Here is a 16,709-nt window from a genome sequence, read left to right as displayed (position 1 = left end):
AGGGGGTTGGACTAGATGCCCCTGGAGGTCCCTTCCAACTCTATGATTCTAGACAAGCCAGGCCCCCTCTGGCATGACTCACTGGTCCTTTCAAAGCTCTTTTGGGGGAATGAAAATCCAGGAAAGAGAATGTTGGCAATCCACATCTCCTGGACAAAACTGATATCAAAAGGGGCAGAGTTTCTTCATATTGGGACCCAGAGCACCGGCCTTCAACATTCCAGCACAATAGCTTTATATCTGATGGCAGCTGGGCCTTGGATTGGTTAGCTGAGGTAATGCCAGGGCTTTTTTTTTTTTTGAACAGGAATGCACAGGAACACAGTTCCAGCTGGCTTGGAGGCAGGGGGCGCAGCCTAATAAGCAAATGAGTTCCTGCTGGGCTTTCTTTACAAAATAGCCCTGTGTGTGTCATTGGTGATACCAAGGGGTGTGGCCTAATATGCAAATGATTCCTGCTGGGCTTTTCCCACAAAAAAAGCCCTAGGTAATGCTAATAATCGATGAATACACTATTAGTAAAAGCTCACAGTAAGAAATATTTTTGTTTGCAGAAAAAGCCCAACAGGAACTTATTTGCATATTAGGCCACGCCCCTGGCACCACCATTGTTTCACGCAGAGCTTTTTTGTAGAAAATGCCCAGCAGGAACATATTTGCATATTAAGCTGCACTCCCTGACACCAAGTCAGCCAGAACTGTGTTCCTGTGCGTTCCTGCTCAAAAAACCCCCTGCCCAACGAAAAGTTTGTTGGTCCTAAAGATGCCAACTTTCTCCAACTTTCTCCTACTGCTTCAGACCAACACAGCTACTCCACCTTCCTTCTTAGCAAGTTACGTCTGGTTTCTCCTCTGGCACCATCTAGTGGATACTAATTGCCATTTATCCATACCAAATGCTGTCAAATGAACATGGAAACAATTTATATGAGACCTCCCCCCCATCCCACCCCACCCCACACACACAACCAGCTGTATTGCTTGTGGGGTCTGTCTGTTATTACTGTCTGTTATTAGTGTTTCCTCTCAACCTGTTGCAAAGTTTCCCATGTTTTCTGTGCCATTTTTGCCAAATTTCTGAGGACTTGTGGCAACCTTTTCATTTAAAATGGAGCCCTGTCGTGGCTCCAGTACTGCAGTCCAAGCTCTGCTCATGGCCTGAGTTCGATCCCAGAGGAAGCAACGGGGCATAGAGGCCTTCCTCTGTTATTGCCGCCTGGCCATGGGATTCAGGGGCGCTAAACCCACTGGATCCACCACCATGGCTCACACAGGGCCACAGCCATGGCATGGGGTTCCCAGCCCCCAGTTGGCAATCTGTTACCCAAGTGGCCTGTAACTGTATTCTGTATATATCTTGGCTAGAGGAGTAGGGTTGCCAAGTCCAATTTAAGAAATATCTGGGGACTTTGGGGATGGAGCCAGGAGACTTTGGGGGTGGAGCCAGGAGACATTGGGGGTGGAGTCAGGAGCAAGGTTGTGACGAGCACAATTGAACTCCAAGGGAGTTCTGGCCATCACGTTTCAAGGGACTGAACACCTTTTAAATGCCTTCCTTCCATAGGAAATAATGGATAGGGGCACCTTCTTTTGGGGCACATAGAATTGGACCCCCTGGTCCAATCTTTATGAAACTTGGGACGGTATTTTGGGGAGAGGCACCAGATGCTACGCTGCAAATTTGGGGCCTCTACCTCAAAAAACAGCCCCCCCAGAGCTCCAGATACCTACGGATCCATTCTCCATTATTTCCTATGGGAATACATCTCCACAGGGAATAATAAAGTTCCCAGCAGACATTCCCCTCCCCTCCCCCTGCTTTCTGATGACCCTGAAGCGGGGGGAGGGCCTCCAAACCAGGGGATCCCCTGCCCACACCTGGGGATTGGCAACCCTATAGAGGAGTGTTTCCCTTTGACATGTCAAGAGCTCACATATGTGTCCTCAGGACAATTACTAGTAAAACCTTTTGCCTGAAGTACACTGGGGTCAAGGATTTAGGCAACATTTCATATAACGTGTGCAGATTTGTGAAGATGAACATGTAAGATACATGTAAAGTTGAATGTTTATTAGGAAAATTAATGGCCTAAGGAACTGGCTAACAGAATACAAGGTTAGAAATTCTAACTTAGATAAATTCTTGCTGAAGCAAATTTGGAGAGCCAGTTTGGTGTAGTGGTTAAGTGTGCGGACTCTTATCTGGGAGAACAGGGTTTGATTCCCCACTCCTCCACTTGCACCTGCTGGAATGGCCTTGGGTCAGCCATAGCTCTGACAGAGGTTGTCCTTGAAAGGGCAGCTGCTGTGAGAGCCCTCTCCAGCCCCACCCACCTCACAGGCTGCCTGTTTTGGGGGGAGGAAGGTAAAGGAGATTGTGAGCCGCTCTGAGACTCTTTGAAGTGGAGGGAGGGATATTAATCCAATTTCTTCTTCTTCTACTCTCAAGAGACACGGAGGAGAGTAAGAAGGAAGTAAACATACACACCTGTTCAGTAAGTAGATCCCAAGACGGTTTATGCAGAGAAAGAAAACAGGGGTGGAGAGAGTGAAAAGGGAATAGGCCTTGGATGGCAGGACCAATACAGGTGGACACTGACATTCCCACTATGTGCTCCCACATGGGTTGGGCCTAGTCGCTGGAATTCGGCATGAAGATGGGACCTATATGGCTGGAACAAAGCAATGGGGTTCCCAAGGCTATCGTGCCTAGGCTTTAAATCACCTACAAGGGGCAGAGGGACAAACGCTCAGCCCACCATGTCTCAGCTGCTTTGATGTTCCCAATTCTCTTCTCCGAAGTGCTGTTTTATTTATGCAGGGGTCTTTTATCTGCAGGTCATTCAGAAAGTTGATCCTTTCCAGGGGTGGAATTCTAGCAGGAGCTCCTTTGACTATTAGGCCACACCCCCTGATGTATCCAATCCTCAAAGAGCTTACAGGGCTGTTGTTTTCTAAGCTCTTGGAGGATTGGCTACATCAGGGTGTGTGGCCTAGTATGCAAAGGAGCTCCTGCTAGAATTCCACCCCTGGTCCTTTCCATATGCAGTTCAAAGTGGTACAGTTCCTCAATAACTGATCGGGGCATGAGAGTGGCTGCCAGTGATGGTGTGACACAACTTTGGGCGGGGCGGGGACTGGAAAGTGATGTCATATCTATCTAGAAAACCATTGTTTCCAGCAATTCCTAGGGTGGACTCAAATCATGCACAAGTTTATCCTGGAAGTGATGTCACATGATCACTGGTGCTGAGGCAGCTAAGGGGTTTGAGGAGTGGTGGCTGGACAGCAGTGTTGGATGTGGAGGACTGCACACAGTCTCCTGCCTCAGGTTTCAGAGACTTGGATAGATAGAAGGCATCAGGACACATAGAGCATCCCTTCCTTCCTGCTATCTGATACTATCACTTTGAAGCAGAATGCTATTCTTAGGGACAAGATTTCCTTCCTTCTGCTTCTTTAAACTAGAGAGCCAGTGTGGTGTAGTGGTGAAGTGTGCGGACTCTTATCTGGAGAACCGGGTTTGATTCCCCACTCCTCCACTTGCACCTGCTGGAATGGCCTTGGGTCAGCCATAGCTATCACAGGAGTTGTCCTTGAAAGAGCAGCTGCTGTAAGAGCTCTCTCAGCCTCACCTACCTCACAGGGTGTCTGTTGTGGGGTAGGAAGGTAGAGGAGATTGTGAGCCGCTCTGAGACTCTGAGATTCAGAGTATAGGGTGGGATATAAATCCAATATCTTCTTCACTCCCCCCCCTCTCTCACACACACAGAAAGGGGCACACTCTCCATCTTTGGCACCATGGATGCAGGACGTGCATTTTGCATCTGCATCCGTCCTAGCTAGTTCCTATCTCTATCTTTTACCTATACTGTCTAGAAAAGGAGGACTCCTATTAGTTTGAAACTGACAAGACATTTTGTGTAACTATGTTTCTTTGCTAGTACATGCAGTATGGAGAAGCTGTAAGCGTAGGACTTGATACCTAATTGTCAGGATGATCTCCTGACATGAGTTCCCAGTTTCCCATATTATTTTCTTTGCTCATTGATCACCTGTTATGTATTTTGGTGTTATCCTACTTTTGTATTATATTCATATCTTATGATTGTTTGTTACATTCATATTATTGCAATCTTATTTCCATTTTGTGTAATCTGTTTACAATTAACAATTAACTTTAGTTTTAAATTATAGCTTTAACAACTGTTATAAAGGGTAACCAGAAAAAATCCCAAAGGAAAAAATCCCAAAGAAAAAACCCCACTGACATAAATGCTCACAGGAAAAAAAAGCCCCCGTGGAAACATGCCCCCATGGAAAGAAGCCCCCAATGGAAAAATATGTAAAGCGCCATAGATGTTTATAATTGTGGATAACCATTAATAATATTTTGTTGGTATTTTAGGATTAAAATAAGTCATATTCACATGCAACAAAAAGTGACCATTTTGTTATCAATGAACTTTATTAAGAAGAAAAAACAATAATAACAGAAATTAAACTCTACATAGAAATATATATTTAAATAATATTAAATACTTTAACTTTATTAATTTACAGTTTGTCAAACTTTTTAATGTTAACACATTGTGGTACACCCAGTGGCCATGACAAAAGACTATCTAACCCTAATAGTAAAAGCAACAATTACTTAACAACAACTCAGATATAATTCTTCATTGCAAATGAGCCAATCTCCTTAAGCTACTAAGTTTATCTCCCACCTGCTCATCTTGTTGCACAGAAGTGGCAACCATGTCATGTAGAGCCTCATATTTCCTCTTTTCTACCTCTAGGCGACCTGTCTGTGCATTAGCCAATGTTAGTTTGTGACAAGCCAGGTCCCTCTGCAGTCCATCGAATAGAGACCACACCCTGGGATGACTGAAATGGAACAAGGAATTAAGAGCACTGTGCCCCCACAACAGTTTATCTGGAATCAATAGCTTCATTATTTCAAACATTCTATTATAGATGTCCTTGTTCTTTTTTTTTAAAGTTAAATGTAAATACATAGTGGATATGAATTATCCACCTTGGCATGCCATGTGTAGAGTTGGTAAAACATATTTGGCACTTTATCAAAGGTGCCATCTCCATAGATGGTATATTTGTTTAATTCAAGCATAAGATCTCTATCACCTAAAACCAGAATTCTGTCTGGATTTTTCCACACCAGAATCGTGAAGTATCAGTTGCCTATACTTTTCAGGAATGTCAAAATGTATGGTTTTTGGGTTAGGCAAATTACTGCCTGCTCTGTGATAGTTTTTCTTTCTTAAATAACAGAAGTCGTTAAGGCCTCATAGATCTAAGCAGCTAAGCAGGACTGACCCTGGCAAGTATCTGGAAGGAAGAAATCAATAAACATAGTTGGAATTAATTTTTAAAAAATGGTATAATGGAGAATTAATCCACAGGTATCTCAGGCTCTGAGGGGGGCTGTTTTTTGGGGTAGATGCACCAAATTTGCAGCATAGCATTCAGTGCAACTCCCCAAAATATCCTCCAAGGTTCAAAAGGATTGGACCAGGGGGTACACTTCTATGAGCCCCAAAAGAAAGTGCTCCTATCCTTCATTATTCCCTATGGAAGGAAGGCATTTAAAAGGAGCGTGGTCCCTTTAGAAGTGATTGCCAGAACTTCCTTTGGAGTTGTGCTTGTCACAACTTTGCTTCTGGCTCCACCCCCAAAGTTCCCAGATATTTCTTGAATTGGACTTGGCAACCCTATTCCATGGCAACCCTATTCCACAATTATAAACATCTATGGAGCTTTACATATTTTTCCATGGGGGCTTTTTTCCATGTGAGCTTCTTTCCATGTGGGCTTTTTTCCTGTGAGCATTGATGTCCATGGGGTTTTTTTTCTTTGGGCTTTTTTCGTAGAACCGTTATAAAGGGGGAGTTTGATGGGAATGATGGGCTTCGAATGTTACTTCAATGGAATGCCGTTATCTCGACCGTTTTCGCACACAGCTCACCTCGCAGTCACAATCCTGTTCCCTCCGCAGCGTCTGGTCAGATTTCCCACCATCTGCGCCGAAATTACAGGAAGTGCCGCAGCTTTTGCGTAGCAAACGTAAACTGCTAAAACCCAGTTTACGTTTGCTACGCAAAAGCCGCGGCACTTCCTGTAACTCCGGCGCAGATGGTGGGAAATCCGACAGACGCTGCGGAGGGAACAAGATTGTGACTGCGAGATAAGCTGTGTGCGAAAACGGTCCTCGTCTCCTAGGAGATGGACTGAGGCAGTTCCACCAGATACTACTACCTGCTCATAATTAACCTTGGAGTAGACGTAAATAACGTAATATTTGGGAATCTTTTCAAAAGTGTTAAGCCTGCAAAATGCTAGGGGCACAAATATAACCGTTCTAGGCATCTATAAAAATTCATTTAGTTTGGTATGTGTCAGTTCTGGCAAGGAAGACCTTGACGAGTATTTGTTATTGATCTTTCAATAAAAGCTTTTTCTGCATTTATCAGGGAAGAAGAAATTGGATTTATATCCCACCCTCCACTCTGAATCTCAGAGTAGCTCACAATCTCCTTTATCTTCCTCCCCCACAACAGACACCCTGTGAGGTGGGTGGGGCTGAGAGGACAACCTCTGTGAGAGCTATGGCTAACCCAAGGACAACCTCTGTGAGAGCTATGGCTAACTCAAGGCCATTCCAGCAGGTGCAAGTGGAGGAGTGGGGAATCAAACCCAGTTCTCCCAGATAAGAGTCCACACATTTAACCACTACAGCAAACTGGCTCCTTGACTGATACGGAGCAAAACCTCACACTAATAAGAGATTCCTGGTCATACCATACCAGTGAATCTAACAAGCAGAAAAGGCACAGGGCAGAGGAAAGGGCTGTTTCTTGCTTACTGCAAACTAGCTTGGGGAGCCTCCAGAAGTTTTACTCCACCTGTGCTGGGAGATTCAAAACTGAGCCTACAAGCTGGGTGTGGGAGGCAAAGAAATGGGCCATGCTGGGTGGGGAGACCAGTCACTTCAGCAGCTTGTGGAGCAGCTCCCCATTGCCCCAAAGTCTGTCTGACTGCTTCCTGCTGATACCTTGAATAAAACTTTGTTGGTTTTAAGGGTGCCACTGGACTCGAACTTTGTTCTGTATGTTTGGTGAACAGTTTAAAAAATTAAGAACTCCAAATCAAAAACTTAAAGCCACATCTTAAACGGTTTCATTTTCTTTCTAAAAGCTGCATTTCATTCCATGCTGAGCCACATTTGGCTCTGGAGTCAATAGGCTGCAGAGCGCCACTTTAACAGATACAGGGCAATGCACAAGTCAACAGATGAAGCTTTGCCTTTCCCCTCACATTAGGCAAAGTTTTTTTTCCCAATGAAATGCCTTTATTGAAATACTGACATCCATCGGGCAAGATGGTTCTTGCGAAAACTGATTATGGTGAGCAGATGCCCTACACTCATACCTTTCCCCCAACCGTTACACTTTTTTTTTCCATTTTAAACAATTTTATTAATATTATATATAACATATAACAATCAAACAAAAACGAGAACTTACAACTATAACATTATCCATAACTGTAGCTATCTTGCTTTGATTACAGTATTGGGGTAGGAATCTTAATAAAATACAAAGTTTAGATATTTTTCCGGTAGTTTACATAAATCATTCTGTTTTTGTACAAATTCAAAGAAATAAAACCATTTTTCTACAAACATATTGTTTTCGATTCCTCTTTCTAATATTTCTGATTGCTGTATAGTGCTTGCTATTTTGTCCATAGCTATTATGTCCCAGATTTTCAAGAACCATTGTCTTTTAGATGGCGAAACCATTGATTTCCATTGATGGGCTATTAATATTTTTGCTGCTAATATAAGCAGAGACGCCAATTCTATTTTTTGTTTTGGCAATTCTTCATTTTTCCATAAATTTAGTAGAATCGATTCCGGGGAAAAAGGTAACTTATGATTTATTATTAGTTCGATGAGTGGCAAAATTTTTCTCCAGAAATTCGAAACTTTAGGACATTCCCACCAACAATGAATAAATGATCCAATATGACCACATCCTTTCCAACAAAGTTAATCAAAAACACAGAAGCCCAGAAACCCAGGGAACAAATAGCTAGTGACAGAATTCCTATAGATAGGGTTACCAGATTCCTGGACTATCATTTTAGAAGCCTAGTGCTTAGAGAAGGGGGAGCTCTTTTTAAAATACTGATGAAAATGTCCTCTTTTGGGGTTGGAAGGGTAGCAATATTCCTAGAACAAAACTGGAGTCAAGTAGCACCTTTAAGATCAACAAGGTTTTATTCAGAATGTAAGCTTTCGTGTGCTAGAAGCACCCTTCATCAGACAACAGGATGGAATGGCAAGCAGCCCTAAATTAGAGAAAGTGGGCAGTGTGTTAGTATGCAGTCATGGAAACTCGCTGCCCGGTTTCTCTATATTTAGGACTCCCATGCCATCCTATTGTCTGACGAAGTGTGCTTCTAGCACACGAAAGCTTACATTCTGAATAACTAGAGATCTATGTCCTGTGCGACTGCCGTAACGCTTTCTGTATCCTTTGCTTGCCTCAGATGTCAAGCAAATCCAGCGTCTCCTCCCTTCTCCACGAGAGACCTCGTACACCAGCCATGACCTCGTTCTAGAGGACCGTGATGCACGCATCGTTTTTAAATGTGTCGATTCACTCACAGTTGTGTTACTCCGTTTGCACTACTTATCGGAAATGATCGTTTCACATGCAGGAAAATGTTCAGATATTTCTAAGCTGCTCACATCCGTAGTTAATGCAGTTCACATTTATTTTCGAAATTTATTTTTATTTGCGTACACAGCCGCTAATAAGCGATTTATCGAGGTGAGGCAACGTTTGATCATTCGATCGCGCAGTGATAGCCTTTGTGTTTGCTTGTGGCGGGAAGCGCTGCTGCTTATCAGACGACTCAACAACGATGGCACGTTCAAACGCAGCAAATCCGCTCAGGAACCGCCGTAAGCGTTCTAAGCCGGATTTAAAGCAGTATCAAAGTAATCCGCGAGCAAGACGCATCAGCGCGGGACTTGCACGAGCTAAGCACCGTTTGCAGATGCTGACGTATGAACGACCAGGGAAAATCCGACATGATTCCGGACTCCACTAATGCCGGTTGCGGGATATAATGAACTGGAGAGCCAGTTTGGTGTAGTGGTTAAGTGTGTCGACTCTTATCTGGGAGAACAGGGTTTGATTCCCCACTCCTCCACTTGCACCCGCTGGAGTGGCCTTGGGTCAGCCATAACTCTGGCAGAGGTTGTCCTTGAAAGGGCAGCTGCTGTGAGAGACCTCTCCAGCCCCGCCCACCTCACAGGGTGTCTGTTGTGGGGGAGGAAGGGAAAGGAGATTGTGAGCCGCTCTGAGACTCTTCGGAGTGGAGGGCGGGATATAAATCCAATATCTTCATCTACCTCACAGGGTGTCTGTTGTGGGGGAGGAAGGGAAAGGAGATTGTGAGCCGCTCTGAGACTCTTCGGAGTGGAGGGCGGGATATAAATCCAATATCTTCATCTACCTCACAGGGTGTCTGTTGTGGGGGAGGAAGGGAAAGGAGATTGTGAGCCGCTCTGAGACTCTTCGGAGTGGAGGGCGGGATATAAATCCAATATCTTCATCTACCTCACAGGGTGTCTGTTGTGGGGGAGGAAGGGAAAGGAGATTGTGAGCCGCTCTGAGACTCTTCGGAGTGGAGGGCGGGATATAAATCCAATATCTTCATCTACCTCACAGGGTGTCTGTTGTGGGGGAGGAAGGGAAAGGAGATTGTGAGCCGCTCTGAGACTCTTTGGAGTGGAGGGCGGGATATAAATCCAATATCTTCATCTACCTCACAGGGTGTCTGTTGTGGGGGAGGAAGGGAAAGGAGATTGTGAGCCGCTCTGAGACTCTTCGGAGTGGAGGGCGGGATATAAATCCAATATCTTCATCTACCTCACAGGGTGTTTGTTGTGGGGAGGAAGGTAAAGGAGATTGTGAGCCGCTCTGAGACTCTTCGGAGTGGAGGGCGGGATATAAATCCAATATCTTCATCTACCTCACAGGGTGTCTGTTGTGGGGGAGGAAGGGAAAGGAGATTGTGAGCCGCTCTGAGACTCTTCGGAGTGGAGGGCGGGATATAAATCCAATATCTTCATCTACCTCACAGGGTGTCTGTTGTGGGGGAGGAAGGGAAAGGAGATTGTGAGCCGCTCTGAGACTCTTCGGAGTGGAGGGCGGGATATAAATCCAATATCTTCATCTACGTCACAGGGTGTCTGTTGTGGGGGAGGAAGGGAAAGGAGATTGTGAGCCGCTCTGAGACTCTTCGAAGTGGAGGGCGGGATATAAATCCAATGTCTTCATCTACCTCACAGGGTGTCTGTTGTGGGGGAGGAAGGGAAAGGAGATTGTGAGCCGCTCTGAGACTCTTCGGAGTGGAGGGCGGGATATAAATCCAATATCTATCTTCTATCTTCGTCTGACCTCACCCTCTGTTGGTTTTGGAGGTGCTGCTTGACTCCCGCTGTGTTCTACTGCTTCAGAGCAACACGGCTGCCCACCTGGATCTAGGAATATCCCTAGTCAGCAATTATCACTTGAGCTTAGGTAGGAACGTTTCAAATGCGATCGGTCATAGTGATCACTTCTTTAACGTGGTCAGTCGGGAAACAGGTCCTCTTTTTTGCTTTCCCAAATAGGTCCTTTTTGCCCCCCCCCCCCCATAGGCGCAGCCGCGTTTCCTGCCCTATTGCAAGTGCGCCATTCACGAAACAGACGCGCTCCTCCTCCTATTTCAATAGCCCGCTTTCCTCTTTCTGTGCAAATGGTTCCAAAAGTTTCTTGGAATGCTTAATTTACAAAACAAGAGAGTCATTCATCTTACGAGATGCCCTACGCAACGCCACCCGCTTTTCACAGCGCGGCCACCGGCCAAACCCGTCCTCTGCCCCCAGCGCGAGACTCCTCCCCGGCCTCGTGCGCCTGCGCGTCCCGCCAGGGGAGGGGGAGGAGCGATCCATTTCCTTCGTTCGCAGCTCTCGGCCCTCACGTGACCCGACGGCGGCGGAGGTGGGCGGGGAGGAAAAAGAGATTGCGCCTGCGCCGGGCGCCGTCGGGCCTTGAGTGGCAGCCGGGCGCGCGTGCGCAGAGAGACGGCGGTGTGTCGCCAGGCGCTTGACCGCGGCCGTCGAGGGAGCGCCCGCCGCCCTCTCTATGGGGAGGAGAAGATGGCCCCCTTCCCCGAGGAGGTGGACGTTTTCACGGCCCCGCACTGGCGGATGAAGCAGCTCGTCGGCCTCTACTGCGACAAGGTGCTCGCGAGGGGGGAGCAGGGCCGGCGGAGAGGCGGTTGCCCCCCCCCTTGCGGGAGCGCGCGCAGCTGGGGCCGGCCCGCGGTTGCCAATCCCCAGGTGGGGACGGGGGATCCCCCGGTTTGGAGGACCTCCCCCCCTTCAGAGGCATCAGAAAGAGGGAGGGGGGGGAAATGTCTGCCGGGCACGCCATTATTCCCTAGGGAGACCGATTCCCATAGGGTATAATGGAGAATTGATCCATGGGGTTCTGGGGGAGAGGCTTTTTTGAGGCAGAGGCGCCAGTTTTGTAGCATATCATCCAATGGCTCTCCTCAAAACACCCTCCAAGTTTCAAAAGGATCGGACCAGGGGGTCCAATTCTGTGAGCCTTAAAAGGAGATGCCCCTATGCCCCGTTATTTCCAGTGGAGGGAAGGCATTTAAAAGGGTTGAGGTCCCTTTAAATGTGAAGGCCAGGACTCCCATTGGAGTTCCATCTTGCTTGTGGAGTTCCATCTTGCTCCTGGCTCCACCCCCAATGTCTCCTGGCTCCACCCCCAGAGTCCCCAGATATTTCTTGAACTGGTCCTGGGAACCCTAGGTCGGGTCCTACTGTGGGGACTCCTTCCCCCCATCCCGGTCCTCTGCCATGAGTCGTTGCAGTGCCAGGCTGAGGGGGGGGGGCAGAAGCACCAGGTTCGAATCCCAGTTCTGCCCACAAGAGTCCCGTCCTCGTCTACTTTGCAGGACGGTTGTTGTGCAATTTAAGTGGAAATGGAGAAAGCTGCTTTCGGCCCCCAAGTGGGGAGCAAAATTATTTATTCGCGTTACTTGTTGCCCGCCTTTTTCCCTGGGTATCTAGGCAGGTGAGTCAGGACAGTCGACAGGTTGGGATGTTCTGTAGCAGGGGTGGCCAAACTTGCTTAACATAAGAACCACATGCAATAAACGTTAGATGTTTGAGAGCTGCAAGATATGAACATCAGACGTTTAAGGACTGGGAAAGAGAGAGAGATAATAGATGAGGGAGCAAGGGAGGAAGAGGTGGAAAGAAAGCAACTTTAAATGCTTTCAAGCTGGCTTGGCTTGAAATAATTTAAATAGAGAAATGTTTTCTCTAAGCTGGCTGATGGGGGGTGGTGAGGGTTTCGAGAGTCACACAATATTTGTGGAAGAGCCACATGTGGCTCCCGAGCCTCAATTTGGCCACCCCTGTTCTGTAGGATTAGGAAGGAAAGCAAAGCATTAGTAAAAATATGATGTATTAAATAGTGCAAAATCCCATACTAGAGAAAAGGAATGTAAGTTAAAAAAGAAGTTGCCTCCCTTTTCCTGTGGCCCCTTTCCCAAACCCTCTGCCTTAATCCCACCAGACTTGCTTACCATTTGTGCCTTTCCCTTCACATTCATCTCTGTCTTCCCATGGCACATAGTTATTTAATTCATTTGTACCCCACCTTTCTCATGGTTGACTCAGCCTTCCATCCCTCTGAGGTCGGTAAAATGAGTACCCAGCTTGCTGGGGATAAAGCATAGATGACGGTGGAAGGCAATGGCAAACCACCCTGTAAACAGTCTGCCAAAAAAAATCCTCATGTGTGGCCGCCCCATGGGGTGGTGACAGCCAGTGCTTGCACAGAGGGACTACCTTTCCCTTTTCCCCCCAATGGGGACCCTAGGCAGTTTACAGCATTCTCCTCCATTGTTATCTGCACAAGAACCCTGTGAGGTAGGTTAGTTTGACAGTGTGTGCCTGGTCCAAGGTATCCCTTTCTCCTTTGGGGGCTGGTTTTTCTGGGTTGCCCCTGTCACATTTTGACGCGGCAACATCCCTGAGAAGTAGGTGAAGCAAAGAAGAAGTGGCAGCTCGTGGGACCTATGGTGGACTGAAGGTTTGAACCTCCTCTCCCTCAGCGTCTTAGCCTTACACTCTCCTAGACCATGATGGTTTGGCAGCCTGGGCTGCAGGGTCCATGTTTAGGTTAGGGTTGGCAGCGTGAAGACAGGGTGGCACCTGGGAGATTGGCAACCCTAGAGGGTTGATGTGTGGCAGCAGATCTGCTGCTTTATAGCCGAGAGTTCTAGTTTCCTGTGGTAAAATAACCCTTTGCACCACAGCTAAGATCTATAAAACCTGCAGTTTTGAGAAATTTGCCTTATGGATAGTCAAAGGCACAGCTCACAAACAGCCCTTTGAAGCAAATCAGGCTGAGAGTGTGAGCAGGTGAGCTTCAGGGCAGGAGGAGGATTTGCACCTGGGTCCCTTCATCCGTGGTCTAAAGACCACACTCACCTGCCGAAAGGAAGACTTAAGTATTTGCAGTGGATCTGAACACGTGCTTCATCCTTAGTGTTGCCTTTTTCTTTTCCTTATACTGGCTTTTAGATGGTAACCTTTTCCTTGTTTATTGAACTAAGGAAAGCCAAGTTCTTGTCTCCGCTGAGCTTTAAAGTCCACTGAGTGGCCTTGGGCCAGCTTAACCTACCTCAGAGGGTTGTGGCAAGGATGAAACAGGTGGGTAGAACAAGGTATGCCACCCTGAGTTTTGTGGAGGAAGGGCAGGATGCAAATTACAGTTGGATGATGCTCTCTGAAGTGTCCTGCCTGCTAATTATGAGGTGGAAGTACCAAGCCGAACACTTGCTGCTCCTCCATGCCCAGCAGCAGCCCCCCCCCCCCCCCCGCACCCAGTCTTCTTTCACTGCTACCCTTTCCCTTCCAATTATAAAGTTGGTATTTTATTTTTGCTGTGGTTTTCGGGGCAAGTAGTAGATTGGAGTGGTTGAGATAGAAATCTTTTCTTTTCTTCTTTTTAAACAACAGAAATGTGCTGCTATTGAACCCCCTTCCTAATGTGGATCCTGAGCCCTCCGTGGGGCCATGCTTGCTTTTCATCTGTAAGGGTTTTTTTTAGTAGGACTTCATTTGTCCAAGTGAATTGGGTTGTAGTTTTGCTGTTGTCGTGGATAAGAGATCGACAATTATATTCCTTTTTAGTCAGAAGGAAATCTCATTAAGTTCAGTGGAGCATACTCCCAGATATGTGCGTATGCAATTATGGTTTTGGCATGTATAATCCTGGCCTATCGTGTACTGAGAATGTTATGTGAAATGTTTTGAATTTTCTAAATTAGGAAAAAAATAGAATACAAAACAAACCCTGACAACAATATACATTAAGTCTAATAACAGCGTGTTTTTCCTGGCTCCTGATGGAAGTATCTTGCATCTCCAAGCCTAGTGTAGATATTTTAGGAGGTACTAATTCAGGTTCACATGTTGATTTTACTGGCCTACAGCATATCCAAGCTTGCTTGTCCACGTAGCCATTTGTGGCAACCTCCCCCCCCCCCCCCGTTCTCTTTGCTCTTTATTGTCTTTCATATCTTGAAGAATAAAGATGGCTAAAAATATTTGAATATTTTCCTTTATTAAACTTTATTAAACCTTTTTCCTTTCCCCAAAGTTCTCCTTTCCAGTCCCTTGATGGCTCTTAGTAAAATAAAATCTATAATGCCTGTTCTTCATTCTTCTTATTGTACTCACAAACCTACTCTTCCTGCTTTAAGGGACCTGGGATGGTAAGGCACCATCTAATCACAGAGAAATCAAGAGACATTCTCTTTCAGGCAGAGAGAAGTTTGTTCCGGTGAAAAGAGTGGCCGAGGAGGCAGGTGGTGCTGCTCGCCTTTTTGTTAAAGTACCATTGTGAGAAAAGCTTGTGTAAGTCTTGTTGAGAAGGCAATGTGATATGTTACTCCAGTTTCTCAAGCCCCACTGTCGTGCAGCATCTGATGGTTTTGGGGAAGGGATCTTCTGCTGCAAGATTTTGTCCACACAGTTAGCAAGAATTCTGACACAAGGAGGCTGGTACCTGTTGCTGAGGGGGAGCAAGGTGATTGAGCCTCGTTTTTGTTGTGGGAATCATAGAGTGACAGCCTTGGCTTTGCGTGCCCTTGAAATTTATGGATTGCAGCTGTAGTGAATGTTTCTAAAATCAGGAAGCTTTAAAATCATTTTCTGAGCAGATTTGTTACAGAATGTGTAAAGCAATTTTTTTGAGACTAATAGTTGGAATTTGTATTGGGCTTTCTTTTTCTTTTTCAGGTCTTGCAGCTCTGTAAGCCTGGCTGTGTCTGCTACTTTTGGTTTCATTCAGGTCTATTATACTTGTGGAAATAGAAAAAGAACCAAATTTATTTAATAACATTCTCTAGTTTAACCCTCGTTGCTGCATGATCTGTTAGCTTTTATCCTCCTTCACCCTGTGTTGTTTGCATCTTTTTATATCTTTGTGCTGCAGCATGTTAACTGGCATGTATTTATTTCCTTGTTCTCGTGCCAAAACTCTGTTTTGCAGGCTACATTTGTGATTGCCTAAGCGTAAGGAAAGGAAAGGTCCCCTGTGCAACCCCCAGTCATTTTCGACTCTGGGGTGACATTGCTTTCACAACATTTTCACGGCAGACCATTTTACGGGTTGGTTTGCCATTGCCTTCCCCGGTCACTACACTTTCCCCCCAGCAAGCTGAGTACTCATTTAACCAACCTTGGAAGGATGGAAGGCTGAGTCATCCTTGAGCCGGCTACCAGAATCCAGCTTCTGCTGGAATCGAACTCAGGTCGTGAGCAGAGAGTTCCTACTGCAGTACTGCAGCTTTACCACTCTGCACCACGGGGCTCTTATGAGTCAAATGCAATTTAAATAAGTGGTAAACTTGATAGCTAGTCTGCCAGAGCAATCCTAAGCAGCTCTATTCAAAATTCTTCTGAAGTTTATTCAGTGGGGCTTATCCCTGGAAAAGTGTTTTTAGGATTGCACTTTATATTATAAATATTGACAAGTGTAGGCATTTGTGCAGTTACATTTGTATGATACTGTGGAATTGGCCAAGCATTTACATTTAAGGTTAGCATATGTTCAAAAAGTGAGTAGAAAGATGAAGAAGATGATATTGGATTTATATCCCGCCCTCCACTCCGAAGAGTCTCAGAGCGGCTCACAATCTCCTTTATCTCCCTCCCCCACCCCACAACAGACACCCTGTGAGGTGGATGGGGCTGGAGAGGGCTCTCACAGCAGCTGCCCTTTCAAGGACAACCTCTGCCAGAGCTATGGCTGACCCAAGGCCATGCTAGCAGGTGCCAGTGGAGGAGTGGGGAATCAAACCCGATTCTCCCAGATAAGCGTTCGCACACTTAACCACTACACCAAACTGGCTCTCCAACATGGTAATGAAAATAACATGGTAATGCCTTACTTGGTTGTTGTAATCGCTTTATGTTTGTATAAGCAGCTTTGGCCTAGTGCTGTTTGTTGGCATTGGCATTCCATGTGGATTGAAAGGATTCTGGCCACTGGCTTCACTATTTTCTGTCTTTCAGGCACATTGTTGTGCTTCAG

General features: G+C 46.1%; 1 protein-coding gene across 1 annotated transcript in view; it reads left to right on the top strand.

Annotated features, from left to right (window-relative positions):
- Positions 1-11,064: 11,064 nt before the first annotated feature.
- The window catches only part of FBXL5 (F-box and leucine rich repeat protein 5), a 33,676-nt gene continuing 28,031 nt past the window's right edge, over positions 11,065-16,709 (top strand). Inside the window, exon 1 of the mRNA XM_060246182.1 lies at positions 11,065-11,323. Within this exon, the coding sequence (XP_060102165.1) occupies positions 11,240-11,323 (84 nt within the window). The 5' untranslated portion in view covers positions 11,065-11,239. The remainder of the gene's footprint in view (positions 11,324-16,709) is intronic.

Source organism: Heteronotia binoei, chromosome 9 (assembly GCF_032191835.1).
Source record: "Heteronotia binoei isolate CCM8104 ecotype False Entrance Well chromosome 9, APGP_CSIRO_Hbin_v1, whole genome shotgun sequence".
In the NCBI taxonomy this organism is placed as follows: Eukaryota; Metazoa; Chordata; class Lepidosauria; order Squamata; family Gekkonidae; genus Heteronotia; species Heteronotia binoei.
Note: the sequence above shows the minus strand (reverse complement) of the source record. Positions and strands in the feature narration are given on the sequence as shown.